The following is a 15,771-nucleotide window of genomic DNA, read 5'->3' as shown; positions in this document are numbered from 1 at the left end:
TGGATGATATTTATCAGAAGACTTGAGGTTTTTCTGAAGCAGAGCTGATGTATATAGAAATGTTCTGTATTCTGTAACTGAAACTTCCTTTTCTGCTGTAGCTCTCCCTAGTCTAAAACCAGCATGTTGGTCCTTGGAAAACAGTTGCTTTATGTATGGAAAAGTAGCTGTGGTACAGCTGTGTAGAGCCATCTGGGAATTTCTGATATTCTTTTAGAAGCAATCTGTAGAATGTACCATGTCAAAAAACCCCTGGGCCTTTACAAAAGCAAGATGCCTTGTCAAAGAGATAAGCATTGCTACTGGAGAGTTTTTCTGAGGAATGTTAAATAAAGCATACAATTTCTTGCTTAATGAAACACCTGTCTTGGAGCCGCTACTCACTTTACTTTTTTTGCTGCCTCACACAAACAAACAGCTCATGATGGTAGCATTTTTCTTCCCTCTGTAACTCTTAGCCCCAGCACTTCCTGTGGCTCAGACCCACTCCCCAGCACAATTTGTGCCTCTCCTACCAGATTTCACCCAGCTTTCCTGATTTGCAGCAAAACCCAGAACTCACTGCCTGCCTCACTGCCCCAGCAGCCCTCCTGCACAGGAAGTGTCCTCAGGGTAACAGGGAGCAGAGGGGTGGGACAGGTGGGGACCCTCCAGGGCTGTCCAGACCCTTGGCTCCTGCATGTGGCCACCAGCTCCCCTCAGCCTGTCCATTCAGAGCAAGGAGCAGAATGCCCTTCCTTTCCCAGTGGGAGTGAGCTCAGTGCCACTGGAGCATGTGCTCCAGCAGCACTGGCTGGCTCAGAAGTGGAGAGGGTGAGTTCATGGACACTGGCTGCACATGTGGGTGGGAAAGGAGCAGGCACAAACATACCCTGCAAGAGCAGAAACCCAGCAGTGGGAGCTGGGGTGTGGGAGAGCAGCAGGGCTTTTGCCATCTCCTGGAACCCTGACCGCCAGAGTTCTGCATGCTGGCCCTGTTTTGTGGGATTGTACAGCCTCTGAAAATGTTTTAATATAACTGCTTTGCTCATTACAGAGCATGAGAAACAGGAAAAAACTAAACAAAAGCAAACATGCACAGTCCATTCCTCACTGCAGTTACCTGACTGAGCAGAATCTTGGGTAGACTCTGGGGTTCTTCCTCTCCCCCATCTTCCCACACTGGATTCCACTAACACAGCATTGTAATTTTTACATACCCGCCTTTATGTCAGCATCTACCCAGAAAATTGTAGGAGAAATCCAGTCACTCCAGTCACATGAACACTTTATTACCTTCATTTGTTGCTCAAAGTCCTCTCTCAGCTCATCTGTTGCTTAGTTGTTTTTATCCTGGACTTCAGATTCTAAACCATGCTCCAAGAGTGGCTCTCTCAGCTTGAGTCAGTGGTTAGCAGGCTTTCTGTGGTTTAGCTGTACTTCATGAGATAAACATTTTTCATCTGACTTTGAGACTGTTTCTCAACTTTCAGGCTATCCCAAGTCTCCAGTGTGCTACACTATTGTTCTTGCCCTGACAGAGCCAAAGCAGTTCCTAGCAAAGCTTACTAGCTTGGGCTTCGTGTCTCACCTGTAAAATGTTTCACCGTGTTCCTGGGGAACCTGAAATTAATCCTAAAAGTGAGTAAGGCAAGTGGCTGGAGCATCCAGCATAAGGAGCACCTTCTACAAGCTCTGTGTCACCACCTCATGGATGTTTGGAAAGAAATGGACAAAAGAGAAGGCAACAAAGCATCCCTGGCACACACATGGAGAATTGTTGGAAGCAACCAGAACTTCTAAACTATGTTAAGACAGCCTCCTTCAATCATACTGGGATTTAATGAGGTTTAATTCTACAATATGTTCTTTAATTTGAAAATAATTAAAAGCCAAGAGCTCAGTTTACCTCCTTATGACTGTAAAGAAATTTACTGCAAAAGTGGTTCACACCAGGCACATGATGGCAGTTTCAGTGTAAAGCTCCATTTCTCTAATAATGAAAATGTGCATGAAGGAAAATTTAACATAGTTAAGGACTTCTCTTTCAAAGTACATGCACAAATCAAGAGTTAACTTGGCATTCTTCTCTTTAAAAAATACCAGCAAAAGACCACAGAAATCATTCTAGAAAATAATTAAACAAATCAAAAACACCCACAGTTTTTACAGCCTAGGTGCTGCAGGAGCTTAAAAACCATAGGAACCTTTTTTCAAGGAATTGAAGTATATGAGTGTCCTCAGATTTAAAACAAGAAAAGTTTGGTGTAATTTTTGATTTGGGAAACACTTTCAGTTATTCGTAAAAGTGTGACTAGTCTCTGTCTCCACAGCCTTAGATTAGACAGCAGCGCTCACCTCTTTATTTTACTACCTGAACTAGCTAGAGAGCCTTTACAGTTGGCAAATCTTAAAAGAAAGAAAATAAATTTATTGTTCTCTGACATGCAGTGAACACCAGTGAACTAATCTGCATCCAAGGTTCTTTATAGTTTTAATCTTCAAGGTATGCTAAATTTGCAATTTTGTTTTTAGTTCCTTTAAAACCAGCCAACAGATTTTGGGCCTACAATATCTTTTAAATTACCTTCCCATGTAGTCCCTAGAGCTTTCCCTCCACAGATGACCCCCTTCAGCTTTGCTAGTTTATCACCTAACACAAGTCCTTATTGAAAAGGGAGTTTAGCTGACAGCCAAGCGGAATCCCCCTGCTCTGTGTCTGCTTGCTGACACTTTCTGAAGCAAGACTGCCAGCAAGCACTTGTCTGAGCTGATAATTGTAAATGAAGTATTTGATCTAGGCTAACGGTACAATTAAATTAGGGTTTTAACCAAGTGTGACTGTACATGTTGTTTAGACAGCTCTCTAAGTATTTTCAATTGTGTTTTGCAATGAGAAATTAGGAATAAGCAGTGATAAACTTGGAGCACTGAATCTGTTGTGTGACTGTTCCTTTAATGGCTTCAAGCAAAATAAAATGAAGCCTCTTTCCTGTGTTCTGAGAGAGTCATGACACTTACCTGGGTACACACACAGTTTTAGAAGAATTAAATTATGTGTTTTCCTACCAACATTTGTAAATTTTATCCATGTACGGGACAGTGCAAGCTTTTATACCTTTAGAAGTAAATGATCAGTTTCCATAGTACTAGATAACAAAATCATTTTCACCTTGTCAACTATTAATTATCTTCTTTATTTGTTCTAAAAACAGTAGGCTAAAATCCAGCAAGAAATAGTAAAAATATCATAATTGCAACATACAAAACATCATTATGAAAAAAAAAATCCTGTACCAATTAAAATCTACAAGTTTTGAGGAAAATTATCAAAGTATTTTCCAATTCTGAAAAAAGGTTGGAGGCATTATGGAAGTAGTCCTTTAAATAAAAGTAAGCATATGAAATGTGCAAGCGCTCAGTTCTTTAAGCTCTAAGAGTAACAGGATGTGTTTTCCATCAAAACTGTTGCAATGATTCAAATCCGCTCTCCAAACTCCTATAGTAGTCTAACTCTGGAATATCAGATTAATATATGTGGAGCAATAAGGACACCTTGAGGACAGTCAGAAAAATGCAAAAATTGCTATTCCACACTGATATGGGAGGATTTACACGCTCTTTGTAAGTCTGAATTCTTTGGAATTGCCACATGATGTAAATGATAAGGTCTTAAAACTGTCAAAGTCCCACAAGTCCCAAGAGTATTATTAATGCTCTCATTACTCCTGAAATACTAGAGTATATGCTTACCTATATGTTCACTTACTTGCTAGTAGTTTTGAGGACAGACCTGTTCTTGCAACACAATAATCTTGTTCTGAGTTGCTTTTTCCCTCGTTACAGAAATAAAAAATTTTCCTTCGCACTGCTCAGCATAGCATTACACTGTACACATTTTTAAAAGGCAAAGTATAAAAATAGTGAAAAGGTTTCTGGAAAAGTATTAAATGCTAATCTACACAAAAATTAAACTGCCACAGTTCTTTGTCACTCTCTACAAGTTTCAAGTATTCCTTTAAATTTGTACCTTTCAAAAACTGAAATAACTAAACATTTTCCAAAAAAAAAAAAAAGTGGGAAGAGGAAGAAATCTTATACCTCTTCTTTTACTTAAGATTTTTTGCATGTGAAAAAGCACTTTTTTTTTAGTCTAGCTCTAAGATAGAACTGGAGTTGTGGGGCCATTTGTAGAGCTTTCTGTTCCCTTAGTGCTATCTGCAGCCTTAGAATCATCACACGTTTCAGGTGGCTCCTTTTCCTCTGGCAGTGGTGTGGCAAGACCAGTTGTGATCAAATCAGCTTCCTGATTTGATTTTCCTGCTTCACTGCAAAATTCAACTTTATCTTCCTGCTGGCTGTTCTTCTTTATTTGTCCATTCTGTGCAGGGTAGGTACTGGCAATGGTGTCATACAGAAACTGATAATGTTCCTTAAAGAGAAGAAGTTAGTGTGAATGGAATGCTCAGAGCCCAAGAATTAATCCATTCTTTCCCTGTTCTCTTAAATTTTAGGCATGTAGCATGTAGTTGGACAAGCAAGACTGCATATGAAGCAGCTTCCACAGTTTTTGGCATAGAGAGTGCTGCTCCTATGGTTTATTCTGACTTCATGTGAATATGACACAGAGACAGTTCCTCTGGAGTGACAGAAACAAAACACTCAGTGGCTGCCAGCCTGCAAATGGAGTTAATCTCCCAACTGCAGAAGGGACACTGCCCGTACATCATGAACCAGCTGCAGGAACAGCAATTTACACAATTTGTAGTTTTATACTATTCACCCTTTTCCAAAGGTGGTACAGAATTGCAGCTCTGGACATCTCAGACTCCTTCATTCCTATCAGCTAAGACCAATGCCCAAATGCTGGTGAGTGTGAATGTTCCAATTAGAATCAGTGCTCCCTATACAGAAATTATGCCCAAGGTTATGAGGATATTAGTGTCCTTGATAAGTAACCTCATCTTTTTTTCTTTTAATTCATAAGATTTACTTACAAAGGTGGAGACCATTCCCAGCCTGGTGCGACGAAGAGATTTTACGACTTGGAAAACATCTATTACTTCTTCTATTTCTGCACTTTCCAAGAGGGTCATTAAAGCACAAAATACACCAGTCTGCTGTGATCCATCACTAGAAGATGTGTAAAATGTACACGTAAATTTACAATGTAAAATCAGAAGTCTTCTGACTAAATGTTAGGTATGTTTTAAAGCCTTTATACTCATTTACATTTCCAAAGCATTTTTTACTGAACTGAAATTGTCACAATTAATTATATGTGTAGGACTCACACTGGACATAGTTTTTCTAGAGAGTACCTGGATCTCAAGTATCACTTAAGGGGAAGAGAGAAATTCAAAATGTCAGACTTGCAGTCTCAACTATTGTTAGCAGGATTATCTTCTGGTTTAGATGGCATGCAAGGCTATTCCCTGAAACAGTCCTAGAAAAGTGAACTTTTATACTAGAGCAAGAGATATCCTAAAAACTCTACAGGATGTTCACTAGTGTATCCTGAAAGTGCACTCTGACCTAGCATTTCCCCACAAAATAGGTGCACCAGCCAAGAGCAGCTGCTCATAGCACCTGCTCTGTGCCAACACTTGCCCAAGAGAAGTGTGCTTGCTTTTCATCACTACAGTTCAAAAGGTTAAGATTGAGCAATTCAAGGAATCTTCTAGGGGGAGTTGAGTCTCCAGACACATGGAAAGGCTTGTGAGAAAAGACAGGCATCCCAAAATTATGGTTGCTATGTATACCCAGAACTTAGAGCTAGGTGAATATGTGTGCTGAACTCAGACCTACCAGCAGTGGACAAGGAGTGGGACACTGCGGGTTCTCCTGTTGTCCTCAGTGGCTGGTCTGGCTGGAAGCTTTTGTTTAATGTTGACAATCATGCTGACTAAATCTTTGGGGGTTTCTGGAACATCACAGCCACTCCATTTACGGTACTGATACTGATACACCTTCTGAGTTTCTTTTGTCTGGAAAACAGCAGTGGAGATGTAGTTAATGCTCAGGATAAAATATGGATTCACATAGTAACTCTATTGCTGCTGATTTACAAAGGAAGAATTATACTCCTGAGGAACTGCAGGGTGATAGTTCTACCTCATGAATATGAGGGAGGTACACATCCAAGCTTTGTTCAAAGTACAAAAGACAGCTGATCTCCTGAGACTCCCCTCCCACCATCTCAGCAACTCACTAAATAGAAAACTTGAGATAATTTAGCATTTCTCATGACTGACTGCTGGTCTGGAAGAGAAAAATATTTTCATTTCTTAGAGCAGGAGGTAACTGCAGTGGGAACTGTCTCTTCTCTTTTTTGAGGCTAAATTTATAAATTTGTTTTTAAATTTAAAAACTTCTTGAAAACCTCCTTTTGGAATTAGCAAAAAAAACTTTTACCTTCAGATGTGTAACATCAAATGCACGTATGGTATAGCTAGGACCAGAGTTGACATCTGCCATTTGAACTTCTAAGCCATCATATATTTGCTTTCCTTCTCCCCAGTACTGTGCACAGAGTTCCTAAAATGGATAAAAGTGCAAGTCAGTGATTACCATTCAAATCTCCTTTGATTTTGCCTTCCATGTGCACTTACAGATTTTAGTAACTTTAAAGTAGGAGGAATTCCACTGTAGTTTAAAATATAGCATCACACACTTTTCCATCAAAAATTCATTAGAGAGTAAATTAAGTAGGTAAATCATAGAGCAAAATACATTGGAAATGCAAATTCCTTATGCTATGGAAAACTCTTAAGTGGAGTGAGGGAATGAGAGAGCGCAGTGCAATGTTTTTTTTGCACATAGAGGATACTCAGTATGTCAGTGTGCAGACAATACCCTCACCTGATCTCCTTCCTTCAGCTCTGTCAGCATAACAATGACTTTGACTTTTCTTTGGAACACCATGTGCCAGAAGTCAGAGATAGTTTCCTGCAGCGGTCCCTGTGTTGCAATCATGGCTTTTGGACCCCAGTAACCCTATAAAAGAATTTTTTTTCCTTCAATTCATCCAAAATGTGATTGTCAAACAATAGAACTCATTGTCATTTAAGGAATACCCCATGGAATAAATTAACAAAGCATTTTGTTTACATGGAAAACATGCCTATCACAGTAGGTAATGGTCTTAAAGGAATTCTACTACCCAAATAACATTAAACTCAATCCTCCCAAGAAAAATATCACTTCAGACTGACAACAATGTGCTGCAGTGGGTGAGACCTCACCCTGCCATTTTTCGCAAACCGTATTTTTAAGGGGTAAAACATTCTGTTCTACACAGCTATTTAGTTTTACCACTAAGAAATTGTGTTTATACCACACAAAGTTGGTGCACCAGTCAGTTCACACTGAGCTTCCTAAAAATAAAGATACATTTACCCTGAATAAGTATCCTAACTGTGCAGCATTTCAAAGGATTCAGATAAATGGAACTTAGCTAGTAATTCCATTAAAATCAGTTACTTCATTTGTGACCAATAACTGTTTTTCTTCTTTGGATATATAATGATACCAAAAAACTGTTTGCTCCGATTTTCAGTGGTAGGGTTTGGTCCATGTGAATAACTATACTCACATTTCACTAACAGGGAAAATATTTATCTGGTTTAACCTGTAGACAGATGCCCACTGATAGAAATACATGTTATCACGAGGCCATTCTGAAGGCTAATGGTTTTAAACATAGATGGATTTGCCAATCAACCATCAGATCCTTCTCCCTTATTCAACTAAATTCTTTTCTATTGTGATGCCAACAAGAGAAAAAGAGTTTTAGCTGAAAGATTGTGAAATGCCTATAGTGGATCCTCTAAATACATACAGTTATGAAGGAAGCATTGATGTACTTGCTGGATTCCTCACAGTCGCTGTCCTCATCCGAGGACTCATCTGAATCATGCTCACTCTCCTTACTGCAATCATGTTCATGCCTGATGGGCACTCGGTTAAAGTCATCTGTGTGAGACAAAGTGTCACCGTCACAGCACACGGCCCCCTGCATTTGTGGAGGGGGGAGGGAATGGAAAAGGCCAGTCCTTTCACAACAGACTGCAGAACCAAGGTCACCTTGCTTGAAATAAACACTCCCAATAATTCACATTGGTAAAAACTCATCTCTTTTTTTTAATCACGATGAGAAATTTCTGATTTTACAGTGTTGAGAATACTAATCAAATACTACCCTTTAAGGTGATTTGCCCATTTTTTCAAAATTTTTCTACTAGAAGATAACAGATGAAATAAGGCAAGGTGGGATAAAATAAGGCAATGGAAAATACTTACAAGGAATTATGTTGGCATTCCTATTTTTGCTTTTATTTTCCTCCCGATTCCCAGTGTTCTGCGTCCGCCACCCCTTATAGGATGGCAATCGCTGAAGAAAGAGGATGTTTGGTATTATGCTTGATTAAAATCATTCCTGAGATCATCATCTCCTCAGGACACTCACACCCAGTCTTCATCTCACAGTGCCTCACTCCTTACTTTAGTTCTTTAAACTTTGGTCACATTGAACTACAGTTTAAAAATGCCTGCTACCCACGCACAATGGCACAGGAAACCATGAACACAGACACAAGTAATAATTCTGTGAGCTCCATCTTTCTTAAAAATATTAACACCAAAGCAGAAATAAAACTTCATTCATATACAGATTATTTCATGAAGGTAAAGAAACTTTCTGTGTCAGAGAAAAAAAATATCATCTAAATGATCTATTACCTCTGGTATCTCTATCTCATGACTATTGTGCAAGGCATTTTCTAATACAAGTGGGAAGTTAGGGCAACTGAAATGCAAAGCGTATTTACCTGGAACTCTGCCTCCAGTGGAGAAGGCTCATTCGGGTGGTCTTTTCTTTTCAGACCATTAAGGCAGGAATGCAGTTCTGAGAGACTGACCTCCGTTTCTCCATACTGATTGTATTCCACCAGTGCTTGATGAATAAGGATGTACTGTGACTGGTGTTTGCCATTTGAAGATTTTAAACATGACATTATTAAAGAGTAAAAGAAAACCATAACACCTTTTAAAACCATTATAAGAAGCTATTACTCCCATGATATCAGCATTAGTGTTAATAATATTAAGCATTAACATTAAACAGGTCTTAAATACAAGTGTTAAAACTGTAAAATGCTGAAATAAGTTAAAAACATGTGTTGCATCAGTCCATAACTTTTTTTGTACTCAACTCAAATGAAAATTGCACTTAGGCAGATGCATTTTAGAATTTTTTAAATCAAGTTTGACTCTGCAAGCTCAATTTTGCACTTGTGAATTGTAAGCCAGAAAGCTGTTCTCCTTGGCTTCCTCTTCTAAAGTCTAAACTTAAAAAGTTGAAGTTTCTAAAATTGAAAAATTATGTTGGAAGTTTTTCTCCCTCTTAATACTTTTCAGAGCTATATTTTCTAAGAACAGCTTCAACTGAACTGAGCAGTGCACTTGTGAGAAATACTGCTGAAGCCCTAGTGAAGGAGAGCTGTAAGTGACAGGAGTTTCAGGGACATACCTCTACTTGGACCATGAGGCATCGCTGCCGACGCAGCTTCACAATGTAGCCATAAACATCCACTCTGCCTTCTGCATCCAGCCCCTCCAACATGGCGTCAATCCCTATGTATGTCCCGGTGCGCCCAACACCGGCACTGCAAAGTGCAAAGGGATTTGGTTATCAACAGGGAACGGCAGCTCCCACTCCCACTCTGAGGGGAGCAGTCACGAGAGAGTGAAACTGGAAAAGTGTAACAACAGGATTCAAAGTAACTGAAAACACTTCTTGCTGTAAATTTATTGGCAACACAAACAATGATGAGTTTGCATTTTTAGTATCTTTTAGTGAAAGCAAGGCCAACACGGCCAAATATGGTGCTTATAGCCAGAGCAGCCCCACATTTATATGGCTGTTTTTCAAAAGTCTGTGTATCCTCAGGTTTTATCAACCTGAATTTCCTTCATATCCTCCAGAAAACAGGCCTTGTGTATCTTTGGCTGCCTCATTTTCAAGTGTTCAAGTCACAAAATCTGGGATCAGACTAACACTTTTGCCAGCTCCCTTTTCTGAATAGCTTCATTTCAGTCATTTACATTACCAAATTTTTTAAAGAATAATATATATTTACCTGCAATGAACCACGATCGGACCACTAAAAAAGTTGCTGAGAGCATTAACTCTGCGTCGGAGTTTGAGAAGAAGATGCGGATCCTCAGGGACTCCATGGTCTGGCCAGCTTGTGAACTGGATATGAGTGACATCTCTTCCAGCTGTCCTCTCTCTTCCCTAGAAAAAGTGTTGTTTTTAACACATATCAATCTATATATACATGAATATATGTATATATATGTATACTTAAGTAGAAGTGACTAGATTAAAGCTCAAAGCATGTGAAGTCTTGAGTTGAATTTGGTATGTTGATGCTAGACTAAAAGGGAGGACCTAAGGTTTGACAACCCTGATTATAAAACCAAATGAGAAAAACACCTCAATGACATGCTTTTACTGGCCATATTTAGTATGGTTGTACAGGCACATCCTAGTAATTAATGCCCAAATTCTTACTCAAGAGATGAATTATCCAGTTGTTTCAGTAATTGCCATTGTTTCAGTAATTATACATCACTACTCTACCACAAATGCAGAAGTCTTCACTTTCTTCCAGGGAATCACTCTTAAATTCCACAACCAATATCCATTTTATCTTTACTGATATGATGTCAGCTGAACAAAAAGCAGACAGCTCGAAAAATATCAGCCCTCAACCCACTGCAATCTCTCATTTCTAAAGTCAGTCTTCAAGTGACAGAGCAATGTCCTGGTAAATAGTTAATTCTTAACATCCTGATCTACTCACTGACCACATGAAGTTACAACTTTCTTTTAATCCGACCACTTTCTGAGTAAATTTTAATGCAATATGAGACAGCAGAATAGGAATTTCCAACTGTAATAATGGGTCAAGATGGATGGATTCTGTTGCTTTGCTGAAGATCTGTCAGCAGATTTACACTTTGAGTCTGAAGGCTTTTTAGCTAAGACTTAGGCTCCATTTATCATCATTGAAGTATTTTTGCAAAGGGCCTGAGGTGAGAATTTAGCCTTTGATGGCAAATTGTGTTCTCAATTACAAAGGGCAACTAATGTGACTTCAGATATGTGAAAGGGAGCAATTAACCAGACTTGATGACCCTAAAAATATCTAAATAGTGATTTTAAAATACATTTATAAATGCACTTGAGATTACCAGGATTTGTAATTGTCCCACGGCACAATTATCACAAGGGCAGATAATGGTTATCTATGAGTCACACTGATTTTAGTTGCAGAAGGTTATACTGGGATACGCACAAACCAGCAACTTTTTTGTTCTCAAGAACAAACTAAATACATAAGGAAACCACAGCGTATCTACTAATTTTTTACCACTTGCCAAGGTATTAATAGTTTAATTTTAAATGTATTAAAGGAAAATTTAAGGAAATTTAATTTTAAATGTATCAAAGGAAAATTTAAGGAAATTTAAATGTATTAAGGAAAAATACCTTTTGAAGTTGGGAAATATATATCCAACTTTGCAAGGAAGGACACCTACATCTAAGTTTTCCCTTAAGCTATATCATGCTTAGGAAAGACAGCAGAGCATCTTCCATTAATAGCTGACTCTTCTTTCTTAAAATGCAGACTCCAAATAGACACTCCAGTTCCAGTCAGTCTCACACTTTTGAGTCAACTTACATTTGTGATGTGCAGTTTCTGAATAACATAGTCTGGACATGTTTTACTTTCATTGATCTTTACAATGATGTCCCCATACGTTGCAGTTCCATTCTCCATTGATGGCCAGTACTGGGCACATTTGTTCTATGAAGAGATGACGTTAAGTCAGCAGCACAACAGCAAAGTGGTAGAGAGCTGAGAGCTAGAAAAAAGCCTAATTTAAAGTAGATGGCAACTCAGTATAGCTTTTCCAACTTCTCAATTCCAAATATCTAAAAACTCAGGCCTCTGACCTGAAATTCATGGCCATGGAATTTAGTTTCAGATGTAAAGAGGGGAAAAAAAAATATCCTGTGCACTAGTTGAAACAATGAACTGTGACTGCTGCTGTTGCCTGATGGCTGTAGAAATGTTTGCAGCTACTTTCGTGGCTTCTTTTTCAGTCAATGAGGGCTGCTGCTCCTGCCTGCCTATAACATCATCTTGGCTGTCAACATCTTTAAATGCAGCTAAAACAGCAGTTCCCTTTCTTCCTGCTGTACCTGGAATAAGGAACAAAAGCAGGCCAGAAGCATCCAACCTTCCGCTTAAATAAAGGCAACAGAGGAAAAATATTCTTTCTAGGATCTACTGAGGACTCTGCCAGGATACCAGAATAGACAGAAGAAAAATAGAAACCATACCCTTTCTGACAGGTCTATGAGGAGATACAGTTCTACCTTGAGCCCTTTTCTGGATTAATTAGCTGTACTTTGGAAGCTCACCCTCTGCTACTTACAGCTGTGTCTAAAGTGATATTTTCTGATAAGACTGATAATTCGTAAGGCAACAATGTTTTAGCATGCTTTCCAACACAGGTTCTGCCACAATGAGAGAACAGCAAAGAATGAAAAAAAGTACTAAGAAGACTATGTAATTCAGCACAGCAATCCACTCTGTTTTCAGGAAAAAGATGGATGGAAAGATAGAAGGAGGGAAAGATGGATATTTCTCACCCTCTTTCCTTCCTCACAACGAGTCACCATGACAATAATTGTTGCCTTCTGTTCCCAGATCATTCTCCAGAAATCATCTGTGGTTTCATCCTTGGGGCCTAGAAGGAGATAATTCAAGGGACCTTTTCGGAGTGCAGCCACATGAAGAAAAACCCTGCCTGCTTGACATGCTTAGCCATGCAGTCTGAAGAGCTAACCAGAGATCACGCAAATAACAGCCACACACTTGATTTCATTATGGCTGCTGTCATCAGGCTACAACAGTTTAAAAGTCTCATCTGTATCTGTAGTGCATAGCTATGAAATCTGAAAACTTTTGGTGCAAAATTATACAAGATGAAAAACCTGCCTTTGAAGTACCACGATTAATCTTCACAAAATTCCCTAAGCAAAAACACATTGACAACTTTGTCATATTAAATTTCAAAAGGTCAGATTTTCATTTTTCCTTTAAGCTTACTAATAGGATTTCAATAGTCTGCCGAAAATGGGTGACTAAAGAAAGCATATTCTTTTAAGGTTATAAATTACCTTGTGCAGCAATGTATTTTCTTGGTTCTTTGAAGCCCTGTAAAAAGTACATTGTTATTAACTTTTAGGAAGAAAGCATGAACAATCTAAAAGATTTGCAACTTTAAAAATAAATTCAGTATGCAACAGTTCAATGATACTAAATACATTACAAAGTTGAAAACAATTCCAATGGAAATCCTCAAAGGTGTTGATGCTTTAAAAGCACAGACTACAGGATTTCCCACACAGCATCTAAGACCTTTTTTTAAGTAAAAGTTACTCACATCAATATAACTTGCATTGATATAGTCTGATCCTGGATCTCCTGGCATCTCTGAGAGCTCAACACGGTTATGGTCGTCTGTTTAAATAATTTAAACCAAAATAATTATGTTATCTCAAGGCAGTGAGAAATCAAACATTTATAAAACATGTCAAAATTATTACAGATACTCACATGGAAGAATATCAATGTAACGGTTTTTGTTCTGATTATGGCTCTTTTTGGCCTCCTTTATAGCAAATTTGCTGAAAACTCTGGGAATACTCTGTAAAATATAAAATTTATTTTATTAGTTAAGCCTCAATTTAAAATATCTTTTACTTACAGTCAAATGCATATGGAAATAATTTTGTATTACTGAATCTGGAAGGTAACATTCTATTTCATACAATATTACTTCCTATATTTCTTATATCTAAAGTTAAAAAAATTCTTCTCCCTAATGTAGATAATATATAACTCCAGAATTACATATTATTTATATCCCCATGGCTATGCAGTAAGACAAAGTTTAAAAAATATGTATTAAAAGGTACTTTAGAATGAGAAATATTTAGAATGTGTTCTTTATACTTTTGCTGAAGAACACCTTCAGGAAAAAAATTATTGTCATCTTACAATGAGGAGAGATTGGTAGCAAAATTAACTGAGGCATATTTGACCTTAGATGAGAATTCACTCAATTTTCTAGATTATTTAGTTATTTATTTCTGACTAGTAGATATACTTCAAACATGCTCCTGAATAGACTTCTTCCAACCACCGGGATAAAAAGCTGTGGTATATTTTGAGCAAAGGGCAAACCTGAAATTCTTCCAAGAAAAGCCTTCCTTCATCTGCAATCTTCCTCTTGTATGCGTCCAGCAATAGCTCTGAGGGTATTGGCTCTATGTTGAGAAGTTGCTTGTCATCATCTTTAACTGTAAATAAGCCAAGCATTTATTGTTACTGATGATGAAAATGTACATTACACTCCAGTAAATGTGATTCTAAAACTCCCAGATAAATTAACAAAAGGACCAAACTCTTTATTTTAACTTGGTGTATTTTTGTTTTATAAAACTGGTGTTGCCTGAGCCAGCTGTGAGCAAACAGGCTGTGGGAATAAGAGAACTTTTCCAGCTCTACTGCCTGACTGGAGACACGTCCGGAGGCTACATGCAGGGACACCACATTAACTGCTTTTGTACAATGTGGTGACAGTCACGTTCAGGAAACAGCAACTGCCCCAATGCCCACAGCAGTGACATGGCCTCACCTTCTGCTTCAGTACTGATCAGTTATTGTCAGTGATTAAAATATAACAACACGTATTGCCTAACTTTACAAATTTTCTCCAATTTATGTTTTGAGTTGCAATAATCTGTAATATGATCTTGAATGATAAAATAACAGTTGAACAAGTTTTAACACCTCTTACTAGACACAGATTAATTTTTCATTTACATTTACATTAATAACCGTGAATCTAAGTAAATGGATTTGAGTTTCAACACAGTATTACTTCCCATTTAATGTAGTTAGTTTCTGTGAGTTTTAGTGTTCTAAATTATTTTTGTCTTGAAGCCTTCTGGTACTGACTGATCCTGTTTTCACAGGCTTTGAAATCTTGTGCAAAAAGTTGCACAAAATTTTCAGTTTCAGTCTTAGGGATTTGAAAGCCTTCAAAAGTTTTCAGTAAAAAACAACTGACTAATGTTCAATCTCTTGTTTTGAAAAGGTGCACAGAAAAGGGAAATTTTGTTTTAAGATGGATTTTATTCTGGACTTATTATCAGTGTTAAACATCACAAACGTGTCTGGGATAACTAAAATTTGGTTTGCAATGAAATAATTAAGAATTTTTCAGACATTGATGAACTTTCAGTTCATTCAAGTACACATACTTCTGTGTATTTACTGAAGTATTTTTCCCTCCAAATAGGGTGTTATTGTGTTGATATCTGTAATCTATGTATGTAACCTAGAATGCAAACAATCCAAAGGTGACAGCAAGACCTGAGACTAATTTTATTTCCACTTGCTAAATATACAAAGATACTCACCTGCAACAAGGTTCACGCCTTCAGAAGAATTGCTGTAAGAAGCAGAAGCATCTGTAAATGCTTTGACCAGTAAGATATACATGATAATAAGTTAAATAAAATCAGTTTTGTATGAGAACACCAGGGCTGTTGTTAGCTAGCAGCCTGCATTACAAGCTGTCTTTGAAACAAGAGTGCTACACCTGGGATTATGCAGAGGTGGTTGGGATCCTTGTCCTCCCACC

General features: G+C 38.0%; 1 protein-coding gene across 4 annotated transcripts in view; it reads right to left on the bottom strand.

The window, feature by feature from the left end:
* Positions 1–3,155: 3,155 nt before the first annotated feature.
* Positions 3,156–15,771, bottom strand: part of PTPRC (protein tyrosine phosphatase receptor type C) — a 61,313-nt gene continuing 48,697 nt past the window's right edge. For all 4 annotated transcript variants that reach the window (XM_042029928.1, XM_042029929.1, XM_042029931.1 and 1 more), the window contains 17 exons: positions 15,548–15,579; positions 14,307–14,422; positions 13,677–13,767; positions 13,504–13,580; positions 13,238–13,274; positions 12,707–12,804; positions 11,730–11,855; positions 10,119–10,276; positions 9,509–9,644; positions 8,808–8,957; positions 8,281–8,371; positions 7,820–7,953; positions 6,841–6,975; positions 6,394–6,516; positions 5,788–5,966; positions 4,977–5,112; positions 3,156–4,411 (listed from right to left, as the gene is read on the bottom strand). In XM_042029928.1, coding sequence (XP_041885862.1) covers positions 4,139–4,411; positions 4,977–5,112; positions 5,788–5,966; positions 6,394–6,516; positions 6,841–6,975; positions 7,820–7,953; positions 8,281–8,371; positions 8,808–8,957; positions 9,509–9,644; positions 10,119–10,276; positions 11,730–11,855; positions 12,707–12,804; positions 13,238–13,274; positions 13,504–13,580; positions 13,677–13,767; positions 14,307–14,422; positions 15,548–15,579 — 2,092 coding nt within the window. In that variant the 3' untranslated portion in view covers positions 3,156–4,138. The remainder of the gene's footprint in view (positions 4,412–4,976; positions 5,113–5,787; positions 5,967–6,393; positions 6,517–6,840; positions 6,976–7,819; positions 7,954–8,280; positions 8,372–8,807; positions 8,958–9,508; positions 9,645–10,118; positions 10,277–11,729; positions 11,856–12,706; positions 12,805–13,237; positions 13,275–13,503; positions 13,581–13,676; positions 13,768–14,306; positions 14,423–15,547; positions 15,580–15,771) is intronic.

The sequence above is a fragment of the Corvus kubaryi genome, unplaced genomic scaffold, assembly GCF_017639235.1.
Source record: "Corvus kubaryi isolate FWS band 111438036 unplaced genomic scaffold, C.kubaryi_AGA036_p1.0 37334, whole genome shotgun sequence".
Classification (NCBI taxonomy): domain Eukaryota; kingdom Metazoa; phylum Chordata; class Aves; order Passeriformes; family Corvidae; genus Corvus; species Corvus kubaryi.
Note: the sequence above shows the minus strand (reverse complement) of the source record. Positions and strands in the feature narration are given on the sequence as shown.